This window comes from Artemia sp. Qi Xiang Cuo, chromosome 9, assembly GCF_049724085.1.
Source record: "Artemia sp. Qi Xiang Cuo chromosome 9, ASM4972408v1, whole genome shotgun sequence".
Taxonomy (NCBI): domain Eukaryota; kingdom Metazoa; phylum Arthropoda; class Branchiopoda; order Anostraca; family Artemiidae; genus Artemia; species Artemia sp. Qi Xiang Cuo.
Window position 1 is genome coordinate 31973702 of NC_142802.1, and position 26428 is coordinate 32000129.

Genomic DNA, 26428 nt, shown 5'->3' on the forward strand with positions numbered 1-26428 from the left:
GATTCTAGTCGAATATGTTCCTTCCTGTGCTATTTGGGGCCATTATGTTCCTTCCTGTGTTATTTGGGGTCTTTATGTTCCTTCCTGTGTTATTTGGGGCCTTTATGTTCCTTCCTGTGCTATTTGGGGCCCTTATGTTCCTTCCTGTGTTATTTGGGACCTTTACGTTCCTTCCTCTGCTATTTGGGGCCTTTAAGTTCCTTCCTGTGTTATTTGGGGCCTTTATGTTCCTTCCTGTGTTATTTGGGGCCTTTACGTTCCTTGGCGCCTTTCCAGAGCATGTACTTATGGATTTGGGTGGATTATGTTTCTTCCCATGTTATTCTGGGCCTTTATGTTCCTTCCTATGCTAGTCTGGGCCTTTATGTGCCTTCCTATGCTATTCTGGGCCTTTATGTTCCTTCCTATTCTATTCTGGGCCTTTATGTTTCTTCCTGTGCTATTCTGGTTCTTTATGTTCCTTCCTGTGCTATTCTGGGTCTTTATGTTCCTTCCTATTCTCTTCTAAGGGTTTATGTTCCCTCCTATGCTATTCTAAGGGTTTATGTTCCTTCCCATGCTATTCTAAGGGTTTATGTTCCCTCCCATGCTATTTTAAGGGCTTATGTTCCCTCCCATGCTATTCTAAGGGTTTTTTTCCCCTTCCATGCTTTTCTATAGCGCTATGTTCCTTCCATTTTTATTCTAAGGGACCTCTACACCTGATAAAACACGTTATGAAACTACGTGGTATTTGCTTATGCCCTATTGATACCATTCCAAACGAGCGGGGATTCCTCACCTGTTCCTAAACATTGCAAAAAAGCAGAACTCCCTCACACAGTTTGACGTGCAAATTGCCAAAAAAAATTAAGTTTTGAGGAGATTACGTTTCCTTGGCACCTTTAAACATGTTTTCAATCAGATGGGTTTTTGAAAGCACAGTGTGTACATGTGTGTAGGCTTTGTTATTTAAAAAAATGGATGCTACAATCAGAATTGTTTGATTGGCATTTGCAAAAAAAGGGGTAATGAATTGGAGTGTAGGTTTGACATCACCAGGCACGTGCGAGGGAAGTTTGTTGTTGGTGGGGGGGACTTAAAAAGGTAAAAATGGGTGAACTACATTAGTTTATAAGACGGATCGTGAAAATCCCAAGGTTTTGTGTACCAAGAATGGACTGGAGGTAGCCTCCCGTACATACACGAATGGATATCGCTAGAATATTTTAAGACGGGCTTTGTTATTTAAAAAATTGGATGCTACAATCAGAATTGTTTGATTGGCATTTGCAAAAAAGGGGTAATGAATTTGTGAATTGGAGTGTAGTTTTAACATCACCAGGCACGTGCGAGGGATATTTTTTGTTGGTGGAGGGGGGGCTTAAAAAGGCAAAAATGGGTGAACTACATTAGTTTATAAGACGGATCGTGAAAATCACAAGCTTTTGTGTACCGAGATTGGACTGGAGGTAGCCTCCCAATATATATACGAATGGATATAGCTAGAATATTTTAAGACAGTCTTTGTTATTTAAATATTGGACACTACAATCAGAATTCCATGATCGGCATTTGCGAAAAAGGGATTATTAATTTTTGAATTGGAGTGTAGGTTTGACATCACCAGGCACGTGCGAGGGAATTTTTTGATGGGGGGGGGGCTTACAAAAGCAAAAATGTGTGAGCGACATGAGTTTATAAGACGGATCGTAAAAATCCTATGGTTTTGTATACAAAGAAGGGACCGGATGTAGCCTCCCCTACATGCACAAATATATATCACCTGAATATTTTTAGACGGGATCTGTTATTTAAAAACTTGGATGCTACAATCAGAATTGTTTGATTGGCATTTGCAAAAAAAGGGGTAATGAATTGGAGTGTAGGTTTGACATCACCAGGCACGTGCAAGGGAAATTTGTTGTTGGTGGGGGGGACTTAGAAAGGTAAAAATGGGTGAACTACATTAGTTTATAAGACGGATCGTGAAAATCCCAAGGTTTTGTGTACCAAGAATGGACTGGAGGTAGCCTCCCGTACATACACGAATGGATATCACTAGAATATTTTAAGACGGTCTTTGTTATTTAAAAAATTGGACGCTACAATCAGAATTCTTTGATTGGCATTTGCAAAAAAAGAGGTAATGAATTTGTGAATTGGAGTGTAGGTTTGACATCACCAGGCACGTGCGAGGGAAATTTTTTGTTGGTGGGGGGGCTTAAAAAGGTAAAAATGGGTGAACTACATTAGTTTATAAGACGGATCGTGAAAATCCCAAGGTTTTGTGTACCAAGAATGGACCGGAGGTAGCCTCCCCTACATACACGAATGGATATCGCTAGAATATTTTAAGACGGGCTTTGTTATTTTAAAAAATTGGATGCTATAATCAGAATTGTTTGATTGGCATTTGCAAAAAAAAGGGGTAATGAATTTGTGAATTGGAGCGTAGGTTTGACATCACAAGGCACGTGCGAGGGAAATTTTTTGTTGGTGGGGGGGCTTAAAAAGGCAAAAATGGGTGAACTACATTGGTTTATAAGACTGATCGTGAAAATCCCAAGGTTTTGTATACCAAGAATGGACCGGAGGTAGCCTCCCCTACATACACGAATGAATATCGCTAGAATATTTTAAGACGGACTTTGTTATTTAAAAAATTGGATGCTACAATCAGAATTGTTTGATTGGCATTTGCTTTCTTTACTTGGTGCCCATTAAAAACGAAATTTTTGTGTTAAATAAGTAGTTCTTGTATCTGTTAAAAGAGCTTTACGGGGTTTGAGAGACTTTGTTGTCTGATTCCGTGTTGTTTTTCTTTACTTGGTGCCCATTAAAAACGAAGTTTTTGTGTTAAATAAGTAGTTCTTGTATCTGTTAAAATAGCTTTAAGGGGTTTGAGAGACTCGGTTGCCTGATTCCGTGTGGTTTTTCTTTACTTGGTGCCCATTAAAAACGAAATTTTTGTGTTAAATAAGTAGTTCTTGTATCTTTTAAAAGAGCTTTAAGGGGTTTGAGAGACTCTGTTGCCTGATTCCGTGTGGTTTTTCTTTACTTGGTGCCCAATAAAAAAGAAAATTTTGTGTTAAATAAGTAGTTCTTGTATCTTTTAAAAGAGCTTTAAGGGGTTTGAGAGACTCGGTCGCATTGTATTTTCCATAATTTTCTTACAAGAAACTAGAGTTTACGGCCAAAACCCCTTATTAGCTCAGATTTTATAGAAATAGTTTTATTTTTCGATCCGAAAATAGACTAAAGTTTCAGATTTGAACCAGAGAATTGTATTTTCCATAATTTTCTTACATCTTTCGAAATCATTAATGATAACAAACATGTTTTCGACCAGATGGGTTTTTGAAAGCACATTCAGCATGGCGTGCGCTATTTTTTTTTTATCATGAACCCTTTAGAGACCAATTTGATCAAATTGGAGAAAGTTCAAATAGAATCGTTACTGATATTGATATTAGTCCGTAAACTACAAACTGACAAAAATATCCAGAACCTTTTTTTCTTATAGTCTTGACTTTGAAGACATTTCTTCATCTTAATTAGCTTTAGAAAGATCATGCAAAATAAAACTAGCCTAACCGTCGTTGCTTTGTCGAATTTTGAGCAAGCAAAAGGATTGTAACACCTGATTGGCTCGTTTGTATGCAATTTCAAGCCAGTGAAAAGAACGAATGTCTTTGAGTCACATTTTTTTTAAAGGTAAATTCGATGTTTCTCTATGATTCAATCCCAACGTCCCCCTGCTCTGGGTGTTGAAAATGATTTCACGACATTTTTTTTTTCTTGTCCCAAACGATTTTTTTTTATCATGAACCCTTTAGAGATCAATTTGATCAACTTGGAGAAAGTTCAAATAGAATCGTTACTGATATTAATATTAGTGCGTAAACTACAAACTGACAAAAATATCCAGAACTTTTTTTTCTTATAGCCTTGACTTTGAAGACATTTCTTCATTTTAAGTGTTTGATTAAAACTTTTACTTCGAGCATCGATGTTTTTAGCGGAATTTCAAAAGGATCATTCGTAAGCGCTGGCGCTTCTGAGGAAATAATTTAAGTCGTTCGATGCATCTGATGAAATAATTTATCTCATTTGATCAATTTAATTTTTTTTTTAATGCATTATTTTGTAAGTATGGACACTAGATATCCTAAAATTGACTGATTCAAACTTTTACCTTGAACATCGATGTTGTTAGCAGAATTTCAAAAGGATCGTTTATGAGCGCTGGCGTATCTGATGAAATATTTTATGTCGTATGATAAATTTAATTTTTTTTTTAATGCAGTAGTTTGTCAGTAAGGACACTCGATATCCTAAAAGTATTTGATTCAAACTTTTACCTTGAGAATGGATGTTGTTAGCAGAGTTTCAAAAGGATCGTTTATGAGTGCTGGCGTATCTGATTAAATAATTTAGGTCGTATGATTAATTTAATTTATTTTTTTTAATGCAGTAGTTTTTCAGTAAGGACACTAGATATGCTAAAAGTGTTTGATTCAAACTTTTACCTTGATCATCAATGTTCACACACACACACATACACACAGAGAGAGACGACACTCACACAGAGACGAAACACACAAAGTGACGACTTACACATAGAGACTACACACTCACAGAGACGACAAACACACAGAGACAACAGACATGGAGGGACAACACACACACACAGTGACTACAAACCCACAGAGACAACACACTCACACAGCGCCTACAAACATATATTAGAAACACACTTAGAGACGACACACGCATAGAGACAACACACACACAGAGATAACACACATAGAGAGACGACACACACACACAGAGACGACAAACACACAGAGACAACACACACAAAGAGACGACACACACACAGATACGAAACACACATAGAGACGACACATACACAGAGGCGACACACACACATAGAGACGACAAACATACAGAGAAGACACAAACACAGAGACGACACACACACACAAAGACAAAACACACAGAGACAACACACGCACAGAGACGACACACACACAGAGACGACACACACACAGAGACTATACACACACAGAGAGACCAGACAATCACAGAGACGACTCAAACACAGAGGAGACACACACACAGAGAAGACACACACACACTCACAGAGAGACTACACACACATAGATACGAAACCAGCACAGAGAATATGCACACACAGAGACAACACATACACACACAGAGGCGAGACACACACACACACAGAACCCACAGACACACAGAGACACGACACACACAAAGAGACGACACACACACACACAGAGATACAAAACACCCATAGAGACGACACACGCAGAGAGACAACACACAGACACTGAGACAACACACACAGAGAGATGACACACACACAGATACGAAACACACAAAGAGACGACACATACACAGAGGCGACACACACACATAGAGACGACAAACATACAGAGAAGACACAAAAACAGAGACGACACACACACACACAAAGACAACAAACATGGAGACAACACACACACAGAGACAACACACGCATAGCGACAACACACGCACATAGACGAGACGCATACAGAGAGAAGACACATTCACAGAGACTACGCACACACAGAGATGACAGACACACAGAGATGACACACACACACACATACACACACACACACACGAGAGAGACGAAACACCCTTAGAGACGACACACGCACAGAGACGACACACACACAGAGACGACAAACACACAGAGACGAGACACACACACACAAATGACAAACACACATAGAAACGACACACACAAAGAGACGACACACACACACACAGATACGAAAAACACATAGAGACCACACACGCATAGAGACAACACACACACACTGACACAACACCCACACAGAGAAGAAACACACACAGAGATGACACACACACACAGACAACACACTCAAAGTGACGACTTTCACATAGAGACGACACACGCACAGAGACGACAAACACACAGAGACGACAAACATAGAGAGACGACACACACACACACAGAGACGACAAACACACAGAGACATCACACACAGAGAAACGACACACACACACGGAGACGAAACACACAAAGAGACGACACACGCACAGAGACGACAAACATAGAGAGAAGACACAAAAACAAAGACGACACACCCCACAGAGATGACAAACACATAGAGACGACACACCCACAGACACGACACACAAAAAGAGTCATAGTGAGAGAGATATCCAAAAAGTTGGGTTGATCTAGGTCCACTTAGAGTGGCGCACCACTTGATGTCTCTGTGTGTTTGTCGTCTCTGTGTGTGTGTGTCGTCTCTCTATGTGTGTCGTTTCTGTGTGTGTGTCGTCTCTGTGTGTGTGTCGTCTCTGTGTGGGTGTCGTCTCAGTGTCTGTGTGTTGTCTCTATGCGTGTGTCGTCTCTATGTGTGTTTAGTATCTGTGTGTGTCGTCTCTGTGTGTGTGTCGTCTCTATGTGTGTTTGTCATTTCTGATGTGTGTGTGTCTCGTCTCTCCGTGTGTGTTGTCTCTGTGTGTGTATCGTCTCTGTGCGTGTGTCGTCTCTATGGGTGTTTCGTCTCTGTGTGTGTATGTTTGTGTGTGTGTGTGTCGTCTCTGTGTGTGTGTCGTCTCTGTGTTTGCGTCGTCTCTGTGCGTGTGTCTTCTCTCTGTGTGTGTTTCGTATCTGTGTGTGTGTTGTCTCTGTGTGTGTGCCGTCTCTGTGCGCGTGTTGTCTCTGTGTTTTTTGTCTTTGTGTGTGTGTGTCGTTTCTGTTTTTGTGTCTTCTCTGTAGGTGTGTCGTCTCTATGTGTGTGTGTCGCCTCTGTGTTTTTGTTGTATCTGTGTGTGTTTCGTCTCAGTGTGTGTGTCGTATCTCTGTGTGTGTTGTCTCAGTGTGTGTGTGTTGTCTCTATGCGTCTGTCGTCTCTATGTGTGTTTCGTATCTGTGTGTGTGTCGTATCTTTGTGTGTGTCTTCTCTATGTGTGTTTGTCATTTCTCTGTGTGTGTGTCTCGTCTATCTGTGTGTGTTGTCTCTGTGTGTGTGTCGTCTGTATGGGTGTTTTGTCTCTGTGTGTGTGTGTGTGTCATCTCTGTGTGTCTGTCGTCTCTGTGTGTGCGTCGTCTCTGTGCGTGTGTCTTCTCTCTGTGTGTGTATCTTATCTATGTGTTTTTAGTCTCTGTGTGTGTGTGTCATCTCCGTGCGTGTGTTGTTTCTCTGTGTTCTGTCTTTGCGTGTGTGTGTCGTCTCTGTTTTTGTGTCTTCTCTGTATGTGTGTCGTCTCTATGTGTGTGTGTGTCGCCTCTGTGTATGTGTCGTCTCTGTGTGTGTTTCGTATCTGAGTGTGTGTCGTCTCATTGTGTGTGTTGTCTCTGTGTGTGTGTCGTCTCTGTGTGTGTGTGTGTGTTGTCCCTCTATGCGTGTCGTCTCTGTGTGTGTTTGTCGTCTCTCTATGTGTGTCGTTGTGTGTGAGTCGTCTCTGTGAGTGTGTCGTCTCTAAGTGTGTTTCGAATCTGTGTTTGTCGTCTCTGTGTGAGTGTGTGGTGTCTGTGTGTTTGTCGTCTGAGTGTGTGTGTTTGTGTTGTCCCTCTCTGCGTGTTATCTCTGTGTGTGTGTCGTCTCTGTGCGTGTGTCGTCTCTTTGTGTAAGTTGTCACTTTGTGTGTGTCGTCTCTGTGTGGGTGTCGTCTCTATGTGTGTGTGTGTGAACATCGATGTTCAAGGTAAAAGTTTAAATCAAACACTTTTAGGATATCGAGTGTCCTTACTGGAAAACTATTGCATTAAAAAAAAAATTTAATTTATCATACGACCTAAATTATTTCATCAGATACGCCAGCACTCATAAACGATCCTTTTGAAATTCTGCTAACAACATCGATGCTCAAGGTAAAAGTTTGAATCAAACATTTTTAGGATATCGAGTGTCCTTACTGAAAAACTACTGCATTAAAAAAAAAATTAAATTTATCATGTGACCTAAATTATTTCATCAGATACGTCAGCACTCATACACGATCCTTTTGACATTCTGCTAACTACATCGATGCTCAAGGTAAAAGTTTGAATAAAACACTTTTACCATATCGAGTGTCCTTACTGAAAAACTACTGCATTAAAAAAAAAAAAATTAAATTTATTATACGACCTAAATTATTTCATCAGATAATCCAGCACTCGCAAACGATCCTTTTGAAATTCTTCTAACAACACCGATGTTCATGTTAAAAGTTTGAATCAGTCACTTTTAGGATATCGAGTGTCCTTACTGAAAAACTATTGCATTAAAAAAAAAATTAAATTTATCATACGACCTAAATTATTTCATCAGATGCATCATACGACCTAAATTATTTCATCAGATACGCCAGCGCTTATGAACGATCCTTTTGAAATTCTGCTAAAAACATCGATGCCCAAAGTAAAAGTTTGAATCAAACACTTAAGATGAAGAAATTTCTTCAAAGTCAAGGCTATAAAAAAAAAAGTTCTGGATATTTTTGTCAGTTTGTAGTTTACGCACTAATATCAATATCAGTAACGATTCTATTTGAACTTTCTCCAAGTTGATCAAACTGATCTCTAAAGGGTTCATGATAAAAAAAAATAGTTTGGGGCAAGAAAAAAAACTAAAATAATGTCGTGAAATCATTTTCAACACTCAGAGCAGGGGGACGTTGGGATTGAATCATAGAGAAACATTGAGTTTACTTTTAAAAAAAAAGTGACTCAAAGACGTTTCGTTATTTTCATTGGCTTGAAATTACATACAAACGAGCCAATCAGGTGTTACAATCCTTTTGTTTGCTCAAAATTCGACAAAGCAACGACGGTTAGGCTAGTTTTATTTTGCATGATATTTCTAAAGCCAATTAAGATGAAGAAACGTCTTCAAAGTCAAGGCTATAAGAAAAAAAGTTCTGGATATTTTTGTCAGTTTGTAGTTTACGGACTAATATCAATAGCAGTAACGATTCTATTTGAACTTTCTCCAATTTGATCAAATTGGTCTCTAAAGGGTTCATGAAAAAAAAAAAAATAGCGCACGCCATGCTGAATGTGCTTTCAAAAACCCATCTGGTCAAAAACAAGTTTGTTATCGTTAATGATTTCCAAAGATGTAAGAAGATTATGGAAAATACAATTCTCTGGTTCAAATCTGAAACTTTAGTCTGTTTTCGGATCGAAAAATAAAATTATTTCTATAAAATCTGAGTTAATAAGGGTTTTTGGCGGTAAACGCTAGTTTCTTGTAATAAAATTATGGAAAATACAATGCAATCGAGTCTCTCAAACCCCTTAAAGCTCTTTTAAAAGATACAAGAACTACTTATTTAACACAAAAATTTCGTTTTTAATGGGCACCAAGTAAAGAAAAACCACACGGAATCAGGCAATAGAGTCTCTCAAATCCCTTAAAGCTCTTTTAACAGATACAAGAACTACTTATTTAACACAAAAACTTCGTTTTTAATGGGCACCAAGTAAAGAAAAACCACACGGAATCATGTAACAGAGTCTCTCAAATCCCTTAAAGCTGTTTTAACAGATACAAGAACTACTTATTTAACACAAAAACTTCGTTTTTAATGGGCACCAAGTAAAGAAAAAAAGCACAAGGAATCAGACAACAGAGTCTCTCAAACCCCATAAAGCCCTTTTAACAGATACAAGAACTACTTATTTAACACAAAAATTTCGTTTTTAATGGGCACCAAGTAAAGAAAGCAAATGCCAATCAAACAATTCTGATTGTAGCATCCAATTTTTTAAATAACAAAGCCCGTCTTAAAATATTCTAGCGATATCCATTCGTGTATGTGGTCCATTCTTGGTACACAAAGCCTTGGGATTTTCACGATCCGTCTTATAAACTAATGTAGTTCACCCATTTTTGCCTTTTTAAGCCCCCCCCCACCAACAAAATATTTCCTTCGCACGTGCCTGGTGATGTCAAACCTACACTCCAATTCACAAATTCATTACCCCTTTTTTTTTGCAAATGCCAATCAAACAATTCTGATTGTAGCATCCAATTTTTTTAAATAACAAAGCCCGTCTTAAAATATTCTAGCGATATCCATTCGTGTATGTAGGGGAGGCTATCTCCTGTTCAATTTTGGTGCACAAAACCTTGTGATTTACACGATCTGTCTTATAAACTAATGTAGTTCACCCATTTTTACCTTTTTATGCCCCCCCCCACCAACAAAAAATTTACATTGTACGGGCCTGGGGATTTCAAACCTACACTCCAATTCACAAATTCATTAACCCTTTTTTGCAAATGTCAATCAAACAATTCTGATTGTAGCTTCCAATTTTTTTAATAACAAAGCCCGTCTTAAAATATCCTAGCAATATCCATTCGTGTATGTAGGGGAGGCTACCTCCGGTCCATTCTTGGTACACAAAACCTTGGGATTTTCATGATTCGTCTTATAAACTAATGTAGTTCACCCATTTTTGCCTTTGTAAGCCCCCCCCCCTCAAAAAATTCCCTCGCACGTGCCTGGTGATGTCAAACCTACACTACAATTCACAAATTCATTACCCCTTTTTTGCAAATGCCAATCAAGGAATTCTGATTGTAGTATCCAATTTTTTAAATAACAAAGCCCGTCTTAAAATATTCTAGCGATATACATTCGTGTATGTATGGGGAGGCTACCTCCGGTCCATTCTTGGTACACAAAACCTTGGGATTTTGACGATCCGTCTTATAAACTAATGTAGTTCACCCTTTTTTGCCTTTTTAAGAACCCCCCCACCAACAAAAATTTCCCTCGCACGTGCCTGGTGATGTTAAACCTACACTCCAATTCACAAATTCATTACCCTTTTTTTTGGCAAATGCCAATCAAACAATTCTGATTGTAGCATCTAATTTTTTAAATAACAAAGCCCGTCTTAAAATTTTCTAGCGATATCCATTCGTGTATGTAGGGGAGGCTACCTCCAGTCCATTCTTGGTACACAAAACCTTGGGATTTTCACGATCAGTATTATAAACTAATGTAGTTCACTCTTTTTTTCCTTTATAAGTCCCCCCCACCACCAAAAAAAAATTTCCCTCGCACGTGCCTGTTGATGTCAAACCTACACTCCAATTCACAAATTCATTACCCCCCTTTTTTGCAAATGCCAATCAAGCAATTCTGATTGTAGCATCCAATTTTTTAAATAACAAAGCCTACACACATGTACACACTGTGCTTTCAAATACCCATCTGATTGAAAACATGTTTAAAGGTGCCAAGGAACGTAATCTCCTCAAAACTTAATTTATTTTGGCAATTTCCACGTCAAACTGTGTGAGGGAGTTCTGCTTTTTTGCAATGTATAGGAACAGGTGGGGAATTCCCGCTCGTTTGGAATGGTACCAACAGGGGATACGCAAATAGCACATAGTTTCATAACGTGTTTAATCACGTGTAGAGGTCCCGTAGAATAACAATGGAAGGAATATAGAATAGCATGGAAGGGAATATAAACCCTTAGAATAACATGGGAGGGAACATAAACCCTCAGAATAGCATAGGAAGGAACATAAACCCTTAGAATAACACAGGAAGAAACCTAAAGACCAAGAATAGCATCGGAAAGAACGTAAAGGCCGAGAATAGAACAGGAAGGCACGTAAAGGTACAGACTAGCACCGGAAGGAACGTATAGGCCCTGAATAGCACAGGAAGGAATGAAAAGGCCCAAAATTGCACAGGAAGGAACATAAAGGCCCAGAATAGCATGGGAAGGAACATAATCCACCCAAATCCATAAGTACATGCTCTGGAAAGGCGCCAAGGAACGTAAAGGCCCCAAATAACACAGGAAGGAACATAAAGGCCCCAAATAACACAGGAAGGAACTTAAAGGCCCAAAATAGAATAGGAAGGAACTTAATGGTCCCAAATAGCATAGGAAGGAACATAAAGGCCCCAAATAGCACAGGAAGGAATATAAAGGCCCCAAATAACACAGGAAGGAACATAAAGGCCCCAAATAACACAGGAAGGAACATAAAGGCCCCAAATAGCACAGGAAGGAACATAGTCGACTAGAATCCATAAGTACATGCTCTGGAAAGACGCCAAGGAACACAAGGCAAGCAAATCCATAAGTACTTGCTCTGGAAATGTTTTTTCTATAGGGGCATGCAAATAGAGTGGGAATTCCTATACAGGCATGCAAATTCCATACATACACCCTACTGACACAAAGAATCAACTGGAATTTATGAATAGTTGCATGATTGATCTCAGCTTAGTTCTCAGCTCAGTAGCGGGGTTTTTCACCCCATACATCTCTGGCTGATTATTTATTTGTATCCCAATTTTTCTTGTGATGATCATGATGAAAACCGGCGGTGATTTTGTAAATCGGCGCCGAAAACTAAAAAATTTTCAAACTCAAATCGACACCGATTTCTTTTAAAATCGGCGCTGATTTGGAAATCAATTCCCGAAATCTGCTACGTGTGCCCAGCCGTTAAGAGACGATGAGAGGTAAGAAACGATTTTAACTCTCTAAAAAACTGAAGAAAGCTTAGTAGCCTTCAAAGCTGCAGTAGTCTTCTAGTTATGTTAGTGAGTAGACGATTTTTGAATAATACACTTTGACGTAAGTTAAGTTTTGAAAATCCTATGAAATTCCTAAGACGTCTGGATATTCAAATCTTCAGGAGTTTCTATTCTTATTGGTCACCCTTAATTAGGTTCAAATCAATCTATTGAGACCTCTATTTTTATTAATGAGTTTGGTTTCAACCTACTTAAAAAAAATTGGTCTAGCTACATCGCAGTGTTAACTAAATCACATCTGTTGTCGCAGTTCTGCCATAGATTTTCCTCATATTTACATTTCTTTTTATCTTAATATTAACACATCGACAATCAAATCGACACCGACAATATATTTGATATATTGTCAAATATAAAATACATCAATGATAAACATTTGATACTGCATAGCGGAAGCAGGACTCTCCGCTTGAGATTGAAGTTCGAGTTGTTCTGTAATAACGATCAATATTTAACCCTAATATTATTTCTTCATTTCTTCTTCTTTTTTTTTACTTCTTCTTCAAGTGTTTTAATTTTTTTTCGCCGAAAATTTAAGTACTTCATCTTTAATTTCTGGTTCAAATAAATCTACGCTGCCAAGATGTCTACCACCCCCCCCCCCCCACATATGAAATTGTCGACGATCCGACTCTTACAAGTTCCCCACTCTCTTTGGGCAGGGCTTAAGTGGAAGTATTTCTTCATTTTATCTGCCTTCTTTAAGCGAGCAACTGTGTATGTATGTATGTATAACTTTTTCTTGAAAACGGCTCTATATTTTTTTGGTGTGTGGGGGGGCTGAATTGGCACCATTGGATTTCTGTCCTGAAAAAAAGACGATCTAGATAGATCACGAGTTTGAGAAAAGTCGTATATAGCCGTAATTTTGGAAACAAATTATGCGACTGTCATATTTATTTACATTTTAAGAGCATAAATTACATATCATCCCCCCAGGATTGGTCGTATCGTTTTTAGTCTTTTCGATGCATGAAAAATTACACAATATGAAAAATAACACTGAACAGAAAAAGATATGAAACAAGAAATAACAAAAATCTTAATTCAACTGAAATTGTGGATTTGCCACCCAATGACTTAAAACTAAAGATTAAAACGATGATTGTGCCAATGCGTTGTTTAGATATTTCAGAGGACATAGACATTGGAACATCCCTGGTTGCTACTGAATTATATAACAAAGCAATTAAAGCAAAATATATAACGACTGGGGAAAAGCTAGGAAAGAAGTGTTTTTTTCCTAGCTGGAATTTTTTTCTTCTCAACTCATGATTTTAAATGAATCCGAAAAGCTAAAGAAGAAGGCATGGAAAAATATCTAAGGTAATGATGTACAAAAACGAGGTGCAAACAAGAATTGCAGCTAGAAGACATGCGACAACAAGCATCACAACGAATTCCAAATAAAAACAATGGACGATGAAATTTGCGGTTAGAAGAAAAGCGACCGGGATAATTACAATGAAGTGGAGGAAGGTGTTGGATTAGCGTGTGTGAATCTGTCAAGGATAAACCGGAATGAGGAAATGGTTGGGGAAATGGTAAATTATTGAACAGCTAAAGAAAAAGTCCCGAAACAAGAGACAGCAAAAATCACATTGAATTGCTAACGAAAAACTAAAGAATAACAGGATAATTATGCTATTGTGTAATTTAAATATTTCATAAATTACAATGGAATAAGGGAGATGTTATTTTAGCTTCTCTAAAGGATAAACAGAAAGGAGGAATTGACTTCACCCCAGATTTTTTAATTCGACTGAATTTCTTTATTTGCCAACCATGAATTGAACAAAAAGGATGAAATGCTAATTATCAAAATGTGTAATTTACATATTTCATTGTTGATTGTTGATATGACTGAGAAAATTCTATATTGGTAGAACGTTGAAATACTTACGCCTTATTGGCTGAACAGTTCTTTTTAGTGCTCCCAATAGGGTGCATTCTATTTTCTATAAGGTAGTAAGTTTAATTCCATTAACAACATAGTAGTCGTAAATAATTTTCACAACTGTTTTGAAGATTAGTCGCCTTATTGTGTTATTAAATAAAAAAAACAAGTTTTTTAACTGAAAGTAAGGAACGACGTTAAAACTTAAAACGAACAGAAATTATTCCGTATATGAAAGGGGCTGTCCCCTCCTCAACGCCTCGCTCTTTACACTAAAGTTTTTTGTTGTTTAAAAAAAATAAGAGTTGTGAGAAAGTCAAACTTAAGCGTAAAGAGTGAGGCGTTTACGCCTCGCTCTTAAAACAAAATTTGCATATTAATTTTACTTTTATTTGGTTAAATGGCTTTCTCGAAACTTGTTTAATTTTTTTACGAACGTTTTTATCAGTAATAAATATACGTAACTTACGAATTAACGTACGTAACGAAATTCTATATTCATATATTTTAAATACGTATATTAGGGGGCTCGCCCCCTAGTCAATACCTTGCTCTTTAAGCTAAAGTTCAAATTTTGTTCCAATTCTTTAAAAACGACCCCTTAATCACAAAGGCCATTATTTAGAATAAATATCTCTTATGAAAGTACTAAAAAATCTTTTAGTAGAAATCCCAATCATACACGTAATATTTTCTGTACGTTTTAAGTTTTGATGTTACTCCTTATTTTCAGTTGGAAAACTTTTTTTTTACATTTAATTTCTGATCTTTTTTCAAATAATGCTGGGAAATCCGGCGCCCCCTTCATAGCAATGTCCCTTCCCCTATGAAAACTTCCTTCATGGAAAGATCTTCCCACATTTCCCACGACCCACCCACACCCCTACTACCAGAAAAAATCCCCCTGAAAACGTCTGTATACTTCCTAATAACCAATACAATATGTTAACATTGGGCAAAGTTCATAACTTTCAGCCTTCCTCCCCGGGGACTTTGGGGGATTAAGTCATCCTAAAGGACATAGTTATCATATTTTCAACCATGCTGAACAAAGTGGCTATCTCAAAATTTTGATCAGGTGACTTTGGGACAAAAATGAGCGTGGGAGGGGGCCTAGTTGCCCTCCATTTTTTTGGTCACTTAAAAAGGGCACTAGAACTATTAATTTTCAGATCCAATGAGTCCTCCCACGATATTCTAGGACCACTGGGTCGATACGATCACCCCTGGGAAAAAAAAAATAAAATAAACACGCATCCGTGATCTTTCTTCTGGCAAAAACTGCAAAATTCCACATTTTTGTAGATAGGAGCTTGAAAACTCTACAGTAGGGTTCTCTGATATGCTGAATATGATGGTGTGATTTTCATTAAGGTTCTAGAACTTTTAGGGGGTCTTTCCCCCTTTTTTCGAAAATCAGCCAAATATTTTCAGGCGCGTAACTTTTGTTGGGTAGGACTAAACTTGATGAAAGTTATATATTTGAATTCAACATTGAAATCTGATTCTTTTGATGTACCTATTGGTATCAAAACCCCGTTTGCTAGAGTTTCGGTTACCATTGAGCCGGGTCGCTCCATACTTACAGTTCGTTACCACGAACTATTTGATATTAGTTATCAAAATAAAACAACCGTTACAGATTCTAAAGTTAGCTTTTGGATAGCCTTTGAAATGCAATTTATTAAGGGTGACTTTGTTAAGTGTGACGTTACCCTAATTCCACACTTTGAATTCAAATTAAATTTGACAAACAAGGTAGGATGGATATTAGAAGCACTAGAAATTTGGGGATGGTCTTCTCAGTCGAAACCAAAAGATGTGCCCCAAATTTAGACTCGATACTAATCACGATTCGTTTTATCAAGATCGTTGGCAATCCTGTGGAAATGTATGTGGGGGACCGGAGCCCCGCCCCTACTTAAAGAACTGTCGTACAAAAGTAGTACTAAGTAATACAGCGAAACTAAGTTTTATATTTGATTTTTGACGAAAGAAATGTTTAGAAGTTACTAACTTTTCTACTTTAGAGTGCTGAGATGCATAACTGTTTTGACGGTTTTATTTTGCTCCAAATGTTGTTCAAAAAGTAAGCGAAAAATGGATAAAAGTAGATAAAATCCCCATCTCTGGAACAGAATGTTGGTTTTCAGCCCCTCCCCCTATTCCGTAGCTAAAGTTATGGGCTCATAAAGGACCATGACTCGCATTACATTTGTCTTCAGGGTTTGAGTCTGTTGCTATCAAATCACAAGCAACAAGGGATGATTCTCCCGTTTCTGATGATGCCTTAGAAAGTGGTTATGGTGCCTTGCTAAATTTACTGGTTAAGTTTTCCAACTGTGAATATTTCATTCTACTTTCGTGTTTTGATGTCTTTTTGTCTTTTCCATCCTTTTTTTATTTTCCAAAAAAAATCCTCTTATTAGCTTGATTTCCTAAATTACAGATTACTGACATTTGGTTGCACGTTTTCATTTAAATTAGCTTGACAGTCAAGAATCATATAGAAAGCAGTTATAGCTTGCTACTTGCAAGGCTTCAACAATATTGTTATACTCCATCCGAATCAATGAATGGAATTATTCTTTTCAGATTTATCTAGAGACGAGAGGAAGCCTTTTTCCATATCAAAATTATACTCTTGGAATTCGATTCGACGGAAACCTTACAGAAAGCCTTGAGGGAGTTTACATGTCAAAGTATACTAATTCAAAGAATCAGACAAGGTATGAACTCCAATATTTGATGTAATCGAACGAAAAAAATTAAAATGGCTGATCTAGAAGCGCAGTCGCAGTTCCAGAATCTTTTTTTAGTAACAGAGAGACTATCAAACTTCTAAGCTGCGTTTTAAGCGGCTTAGAATGCTGCACCTTATAATGCTGCTTATATTTAATTAATCAAAGAAGCATTGCTGGAGTTGACAATTTTTATTTCAAAAAGCATCCAAACCACCTATTTTAGTACAAAACAAATATTTTTGGTATTTAGTAACTATATTCAGCTCCAAAACTCAACTTAAAATAAATATAGCTAATTTGGTTTAAACTTAATCACGTTGAGGTAAAAAAAAAACAAAAAAAACAAATGAAGTGTGGCTGGTGTTCTTAAACCACATTCGTTTAGTTTAAGATTGTGTGAGTTGTATGCTGTGTATAACTAGGTCCAAAAGTCCTTCCGGACGATTAAATTACATACAAATCGCAGTAAATCTTTAGAGGTAAGATTGATTGAATGTTGAAGCCTTGGTGGGTTCGAAACATCTTTTGTAGCTTTTGTTAAAGACGGTGGTTCTTTTGAACTTTCGTTTTTTTCAATTTTTGGGTTCAATTTCTGATTTTCACAAGTCTTGCGCTCTTTCTATGGACGCCTCTCTCTGTTATTCAGTTTCAAATTGTGCCTCTATGTTCTTTTTGGATAGTTTATGGTCTTTTTCTTCTTTTTTTACTCTTAAAAATAAGACTCGTTTTCAATACGTATGCTATAAAATTGTAAAATACAACTTTAGATAATAAATTGTTTATTATCAACAATGTCGATAAAAAAATATTTCCACAATTACTAGAAGGGAATAAGAACCTATTTCTTAGGAATATTCAAATAAAAATTGATTCTAACCAATGAACAAACTTTAAATAACTTCGTTTACTAAAGCGTGATCTAAAATGTATCGAACAACGCACCTTTACTCCTTATAAAAAAAAAAGTTTACTTACTCCTTATAAAAGTGCCATTAAAATCCCTAGCATCTGATGTGTTTCTTCAAAATTCCGGTGCTTGGGATAAATTTAGGTTTAGCAAAGGAAACCAGAATTTTTGATAGCTTGATCCGATAATAGCCTTCATGTTAAGGCAATTGAAGAATTATGACAAAAAAAACGAGTTTAGACGAGCTGCCTAATAGGTCGAGTAGCAAAAATTTGAACTTTATATTGTTTATATTTTTAGATTTCTAGCCGTAACTCATTTTGAGCCGACTTATGCAAGAGCCGCTTTTCCAAGTTTTGACGAGCCTCATCTTAAAGCGAAATTCAAGATATCGATTATTCGGCATCGAGACCACTTTGCTCTTTCAAATATGCCACTTGAAAAAACAGAAGATGTTGGTTTTTTTCTGGAAAGAGGACTTGTAAGTTAATTATTTCTTTCATTTTTTTTCTATTTTGTGTCAGGTTTCATCCTCGTTTTTTGTTTCTTCTTCTTTTCATCCTCCCTAGTTAATGTGTGATGACGACTAACTGATTTTATTAAAGTACTTTAACTACGTTATTGGGAAATGCTTGAATTTTATTTTGAAATGTAAAAAACTTACCATAGCCTAATGAGGAACTAAGAATTTTTGAAAAACCAATTTTTATATACGATACGCTCTCTAAGACAAACAAAAAGGCAAATCGAAGTGACATTTGTTATGGATTTTCTCTCTTTTTTAACAATTCGATGGCGTTATTTTCGCTGTTTGCATTCTGACAGGCATAACAGGCCAATTTATTATGAAAAGTATGCGCTATTTGCCTCACATCATACATGAGTTACTTTGCCTCAGAAAAATTTAACAGTTAATTGAACACGTATTGAGGTTATGATGTAGTTTAAAACATTCGATTATTATTAAAGCGTTTGAATAACATAAAAGTTATGCCATATAGAAATCCAATAAGCTGACCTGGCTGATGAGGATAACAAGAATGTAACCTTCCCTCCAAAGTATCCAATGGATATTCAAAATATAATTGTAATCGTTGGACTGGATTGCCCAACTGAAGTCATCCAGCCTGCCTAGTATTTATCAGTATATAAAATACCCTCTCTTTTCTTCAGAGTTCAGGTACATCCCATTACGCCCGAAATGTGCAACTGGGACCCTAGCTGTTCACTCTCACTAATTCGGTTGAAGATCCATCAGCATGCTCCATTAGATACCCTGTTGACTAAGGACCCTCTCTCCCAGATCTAGTCCAGACCATGAAAAGACACAGACCAGAAATTAGCTCTCACTTTCTATCATATTTTTTTCAAATCTGACAACCCGTTCTAATATATTTCCTGATCATAATAATTTAGACCCCCGTTCCACACAAAGGATGGATGAGCTTAGGGCCCCAATCAAGTAAGACACCAACTCATTGTTTCCATGAAGTTTGATTTATATCTGACAACCCACTTCGGTAGATGTTGTAATCATAGGCAGCAGGCTAGCGCTGCCTAAGTAAAGAACGATGTGGGCACAATGTGTTTTTTTTTTATTTCTTCACCCGGGCACTTCGTATCGAAGTAGTTGTCGTAGAAACTTCGAAAAGGGCTCATTCAATTGGAAATTGGAGTGGCTAGTACCCTTTGAATAGTCGAAAGTGATTGGAGGGCAAATAGCCCCCCCACGCCCATCATTCCCCCAAACCCATCCAATAAAAATTTTGAGATAGCCATTTTGTTCAGCGTAGTTGATTTCCAGATAGAAAATATGTTTTTGAGGAGGACACTCCCCCACAACCCTCGGGACAAGGATTTCAAATTATGCCCTGAGGACATATAAGAACGATGGTGGCACAATGTACTATTTATTGTTTTTTTCCTTTAGAGCAGGGCACTTCATATGGAAGGGGTCGTCGTAGAAACTTCAAAAGGGGTTCATTCGATTGGAAATTCAGAGTTCTAGTGCCTATTTTAATAGTCGAAAGCGATTGGAGGGCAACTAGCCTCCCCCCCCCCCACACCCATCATTCCCCCAAACACATCCAATCAAAATTTTGAGATAGCATTTTTGTTCAGCGTAGTTGATTTCAAGATAAAAAATATGTTTTTGAGGAGGACACACCCCCACAACCCTCAGGGAAAGGTTTTTAAGTTATGCCGTGGGGGCATATAAGGTTCTTATAGAAGGCGTTGTCGTAGAGACTTCTAAACAGGCTCATTCGATTGGAAATTCGAAGGGCTAGTACCCTTTTTAATAGTCAAAAGTGATTGAAGGGCAACTAGCCCCCCCCCCACGTCCATCATTCCCCCAAACACATCCAATCAAAATTTGGAGATAGACATTTTGTTCAGCGTATTTGATTTCCACTTAGAAAATATGTTTTCGAGGAGGACACTCCCCCACAACCCTCAGGGCAAGGGTTTTAAGTTATGCCCTGGGGGCATATAAGCTTTTTATAGAAGGCGTTGTCGTAGCAACATCAAAAAAGCTCATACGATTGGAAATTCAAAGGGCTAGTGCCCTTTTCGATAGTCGAAAGTGATTGGAGGGCAACTAGCCCCCCTCCCTCCACGCCCATCATTCCCCCAAACACATCCAACAAAAATTTTGAGATAGCCCTTTTGTTTAGCGTAGTTGATTTCCAGATAGAAAATAGATTTTGGAGGAGGACACTCCCCCACAACCCCCAGGGCAAGGATTATAAGTTATGCCCTGGGGATATATAAGGTTTTTATAGAAGTCTTTGTCGTAGAAACTTGAAAAAGGGCTCATTCGATTTGAAATTCAAAGGGATAGTTTTATTAGTCGAAAGTGATTTGTTGGCAACTAACCCCCCTCTCACGCGCACCTTTTCCTCAAACACATCCAATCAAATTTTTTAGATAGCCATTTTATTCAACGTAGTTGAAAGTTTTCGAAATTAGGTCTTTAAGGATGATAACCCCTCTCCCCAAAGCCTTCAGGGCAAGGGTTGTAAGTTATGCCCTGGGGCATATAAAGTTTTTATTGACAGAACTGTCGTAGGAACTTCAAAAGGGCTCACTCAATTGAGAATTGAAAGGGCTTGTGCAATTTTTAATAGTTGAAAGTGATTGGATAGTGATTAATGCCCCTCTCACAACCACCATTTTCCCAAACACATCCAATCAAAATTTTGAGATATCCATTTTGTTCAACGTAGTTGAACGTTCTGGAAATTAAGTCTTTTATGACGGTAACCCCCTCAGAGCCCTCAGTGCAAGGGTTGTAAGTTATGCCTTGGAGACATATAAGGTTTATATAGAAAGTTGTTGCATAAATCATAGGCAGCGCGATCGCGCAGCCTAAGTAAAGAACAGGGACACTCGAGAACGAGACAAGAAACGAGAACTAAGTAAAGAGGAGGACATTCCCCAACAACCCTCAGGGCAAGGGTTTTAAGTTAGGCCCTGGGGGCATATAAGAACGATGTTGGCACAATGTTTTATTTATTAATGTTTTTCCTTTAGAGCAGGGCACTTCGTATCAAAGAAGTTGTCGTATAAACTTCAAAAAGGGCTCATTCAATTAGAAATTGGAGTGGCTTGTGCCCTTTTCAATAGTCGAAAGTGATTGGAAGGTGACTAACACCCCTCTCACGCCCACCATTTCCCCAAACACCTCCAATCAAAATTTCGAGATAGCCATATTGTTTAACGTAGTAGAAAGTTCTTGTAATTCGGTCCTAGAGGGTGACAACCACCCTAACAGACCTTAGGGTAAGGATTGTAATTTATGCCCTGGGGGCATATAAGGTGTTTATAGAAAGCGTTGTCGTTTCCAAAAGGGCTCATTCAATTGGAAATCGAAAGGCCTAGTGTCCTTTTTAATAGTCGAAAGTGATTGGAATGATTAACATTTTTATATTAAAGATCGATATGGGTATAGTGTATTATTTTTTGTTGTTGTTGTTGTTTAGACCAGGGCTTGTCGAAGAGTTGTCGTGGGAACTTCGAAAAGGGTTCCTTTGATTGAAAATAGAAAGAGCTGATGCCATATTTAATAGTTGAAAGTGATTTGAGGGCAACTAATCTTCCTTCCACTCCCACCCTCCCACGCCCACCCTCCCACGCCATCCCTCCCATTTCTGCTCTTAAAATTTAACCAAAGCAAAATAGCGTAAATGTATCTAAGCTATAAAAGAAAGTAAACAGATTTTTTTTGCGAATGGTATCAAGTTTTCGATTTCAGGTCAACTAGAGGAGGTATGGAACTAAATTAAACAGTACTATTTGTGTCCAGATTTTTAAAAGGGTGTATGTTGTTAAAAATTGCTGAAAATTTTTCTCCAGCATACAAATAGCAGGCCAAACTACAAAGTCTTAAAAAACGAAAAGATTTAAGTATTATTTTCTTTTTACCTGAAAAGACTATGTCAATATAAAACGAACAGAAATTAATTTAAAAAACTTTTTCCACAAACTTTTACAAAGTTTAATAACTATGCCTCCAGGGTGTTCCTAACACCCCATAGCACCCCGGGTAAGGGATGTAAACTCTGAAAGCTGCCCATTGTTAACATATAAGTGTTTTTTTTGTTGGATTAACTAAAAAGACTTTTTCCACAAAATATGTTTTTCAAAGAAAAGTAAAGAACTCCATTAAACAAAAAATGAGGAAGAATATAATCAAATAATCTACCAAGCGTGAAACTACCACAAATCAGCATCGATAAATGAATGAAACCCAAAACGAACAGAAAATAGAGTAATTAACCGAGTCAAACTCAAAACGGGCAGAAATTAACATAAGTTGGGCGCAAAACCCCTATGCCTTCCCAAGGCCAGAACAAAATTTGCACTTTACTTAAAAAATACAAATGAATATGCATTGTCAGTTTAATATACATATACTGATATTTAGTAATCAAAATTTTAATATTATTTGATTTATTAAAGTTATAAAAGTAAAAACATATATATTTTTTCAGTAAAGTGCAAATTTGGTTCTGGCCTTGGGAGGGCATAGGGGTTTTGCGCCCAACTTATGTTAATTTCTGCCCGTTTTGAGCTTGACGCGGTTAATTACTCTATTTTCAGTTCGTTTTGGGTTTCATTTATTTATCGATGCTGATTTGTGGTAGTTTCACGCTTGGTAGATCATTTGATTTTATTTTTGCTCATTTTTTGTTTATTGGAGTTCTTTACTTTTCTCTGAAAGACTTATTTTGTGGAAAAATTTTTTTAAATTAATGACAAGAAGAGATGGATCCTCTCTCAGTACATAGGCTGGATTGGATACGTATCCCTACTACTTTATATTCGTATATTATACGTATCTTTACTTTTAACCAAGTTTGCCCGTTGCTGAGCAACAGATTTTGGCAGATATTCAGATGACCAGAATTTAAGAGCCTATTTCCTTCCACAGAGGTCAGGCTCTATCAAAACACCAAAAAGCGCTATTTGAACAGAATCTATTACTTCTCAGAAGGTCTGATCCGTAACCTGTTTCCTTCTGTTAGACATGCGGACGACAGTAATGTAGGCATTAGCGTTCCTTATCTTCTCAGAGAACGTAGCAGAACTGGGACTCCCTAAGGCACAATATGGAAGGTTTTTGTCACTCCCCACTGAGTTTGGTTTAGGTTAAATGAACCATCCTGTAAGATGTCTTGACCACAAGAGCGAGGGTACCACTACCTCTTCTCCCATAGAGTTTGAATCAGTTACTTATTTCAAAAAGGCAGAACTAGTACACCAAATGGTACTCATGACAAAACCTTCTGGTAGATGTCGTGATAACGAAAATTGAGGGAATCCTTCTGCTCCGCCCTTGGAAGTCAGATTGTAACCAGATATTAAAAGACACAACTAAGGCATTAGCTCCTACTTCTCATTGAGGATTTCCGCCCTTTCATTGATTGACTTCCGCCCTTGGAAGTCAGGTTGTAACCAGATATTAAAAGACACAACAAAGGCATTAGCTCCTACTTCTCATTGAGGATTTCCGCCCTTTCATTGATTGACTTCCGCCCTTGGAAGTCAGTTTGTAACCAGATATTAAAAGACACAACTAAGGCATTAGCTCCTACTTCTCATTGAGGATTTCCGCCCTTTCATTGATTGACTTCCGCCCTTGGAAGTCAGGTTGTAACCAGATATTAAAAGACACAACTAAGGCATTAGCTCCTACTTCTCATTGAGGATTTCCGCCCTTTCATTGATTGACTTCCGCCCTTGGAAGTCAGGTTGTAACCAGATATTAAAAGACACAACTAAGGCATTAGCTCCTACTTCTCATTGAGGATTTCCGCCCTTTCATTGATTGACTTCCGCTCTTGGAAGTCAGGTTGTAACCAGATATTAAAAGACACAACTAAGGCATTAGCTCCTACTTCTCATTGAGGATTTCCGCCCTTTCATTGATTGACTTCCGCCCTTGGAAGTCAGGTTGTAACCAGATATTAAAAGACACAACTAAGGCATTAGCTCCTACTTCTCATTGAGGATTTCCGCCCTTTCATTGATTGACTACCGCCCTTGGAAGTCAGGTTGTAACCAGATATTAAAAGACACAACTAAGGCATTAGCTCCTACTTCTCATTGAGGATTTTGAGATCGGACAAATTCATAGCTGATGAAAAAAAAAAAAATTCGGAAAACCCTGTCATGGAGGCTCGATTGGAAAAGAACTCCCGAGAGGCGTCATTAGACTGCCATGGAAAACCCTACCATGGAGGCTCGATTGGAAAAGAACTCCCGAGTGGCGTCATTAGACTGATAGGTCTTATATCCTACTAAGTTAGGTTGAGATCCGACCACCTCCTCTGATAAATACCTTGAAGAAAATAATCGACTGATTTATCACTCCCCCTCAAGTGATTCGATCAGATTTATACCCTCAAACGGCTAAACTCTCAAACTCTCTGGCTCATATCGTGATGACAAGAATTATTCCTTCCTTCGCAGGTTAGATGGGCACGAATCTAGGAAATGAATAATTAGAACAGTAGCTCTTAATTCCTGCAGTGATTGGTAGAGATTGGATGAACTCTTTTATTTGATGTTCAGACAATAAGTATGCAGGATCCTTCTCCCCTCCCCCCTGATAGACCAAATCGGCTCTTGATCCCAAAGATGCATACCTAGTATATTAGCTTTCACTATCCACTATGCTTGTTGGAGATATCATAGTCAAAGCACGATACCCAAAAGTAGAACTAGAACACTCACTTTTAATTCGTATCAAGTTTGATTGATGTATGACAACCCCTTTTGGGGGTTTTGCAAAGGACATTCCAGAATATTAGCATGTTCTAATCATAATATGTATATTTTACCAAGTGGGTTATTTTGCACTGTATCCTCTTATACGTTTCCAATTACTTAAAATTATTTTTCCAGCCAAGTCTCCAGTTTTCTATAGGAGCTACGGTTCAAACTTGCCTGTCCTAAGCCCTCGCTGTGTCGGCCTGACGTGGATTTGTGCTGCAAAGAATTAATTTTCCCTTTATTTAAAGTTTTTCTGCCCGGAATGTAAACCTTAGTTCAAAATTAGTCGAACTAATAGTACATTTTTACCTCATGTCTCTTAGAAAGAGAAATTTATTTTAATTTTTTCTAAATACTATTTTTTCTTGGAAAAATATAGGTTAGACTATCTGTAGTATTTGCAGCTTACTAGCCACTATTTCTTTTTAGCTGCAAGACCACTTTCAAGAAACGGTACAAATGAGTACGTATTTAGTTGCCTTTGTTGTGTGCGATTTTGCTAAAATAACCAACAAAACTTCTAGAGGTGTTTCTGTGTCCGTATACGCTCCACCAGATCAAATAACCCAAGCCAGCTTTGCTCTCGATGTCGCTACAAAAGTCATGGATTTTTATGAGGACTTCTTTCGAGTTCCTTATCCACTTCCTAAGCTTGGTAAGTATCCAATATGCTAACTACAAATTATGTTAATTTTAGTATCATAGGAAACCGAATATTCAGTTTTCGAAAAATATGTTTTGTCTTCAAAAGCCCACCGCTCCCCTATGGTTAATATTCCGTCCTTGAAGCATCCCATTTCTAAGGTATTTTTAAAATTTGTAGTTAATCTTATTTTGTATGCTACTCCCCTAAAGATTGTAATTACACACAGAAGACATGGCGTCACGGACAAACCTTACAATGAAAAATAGAATTAAGTATATACTGGAGCGCCCACAGATTAGGTCAGTTTTGGTCCCTCAAAATCCCATCATTTTCAGGATTTTCCCTTAATTTCCGAGATTTGTATGTAAATTGCTTGTTTATTT

The 26428-nt window shown here is 37.7% G+C and overlaps 1 protein-coding gene across 1 annotated transcript in view; it reads left to right on the forward strand.

The window, feature by feature from the left end:
• Positions 1 to 26428, forward strand: part of LOC148948577 (endoplasmic reticulum aminopeptidase 1-like) — a 76877-nt gene that overhangs the window by 15710 nt on the left and 34739 nt on the right. Inside the window, exons 5-7 of the mRNA XM_089093994.1 lie at positions 17066 to 17199; positions 18422 to 18602; positions 25829 to 26054. Of these exons, the coding sequence (XP_088950120.1) occupies positions 17066 to 17199; positions 18422 to 18602; positions 25829 to 26054 (541 nt within the window). The remainder of the gene's footprint in view (positions 1 to 17065; positions 17200 to 18421; positions 18603 to 25828; positions 26055 to 26428) is intronic.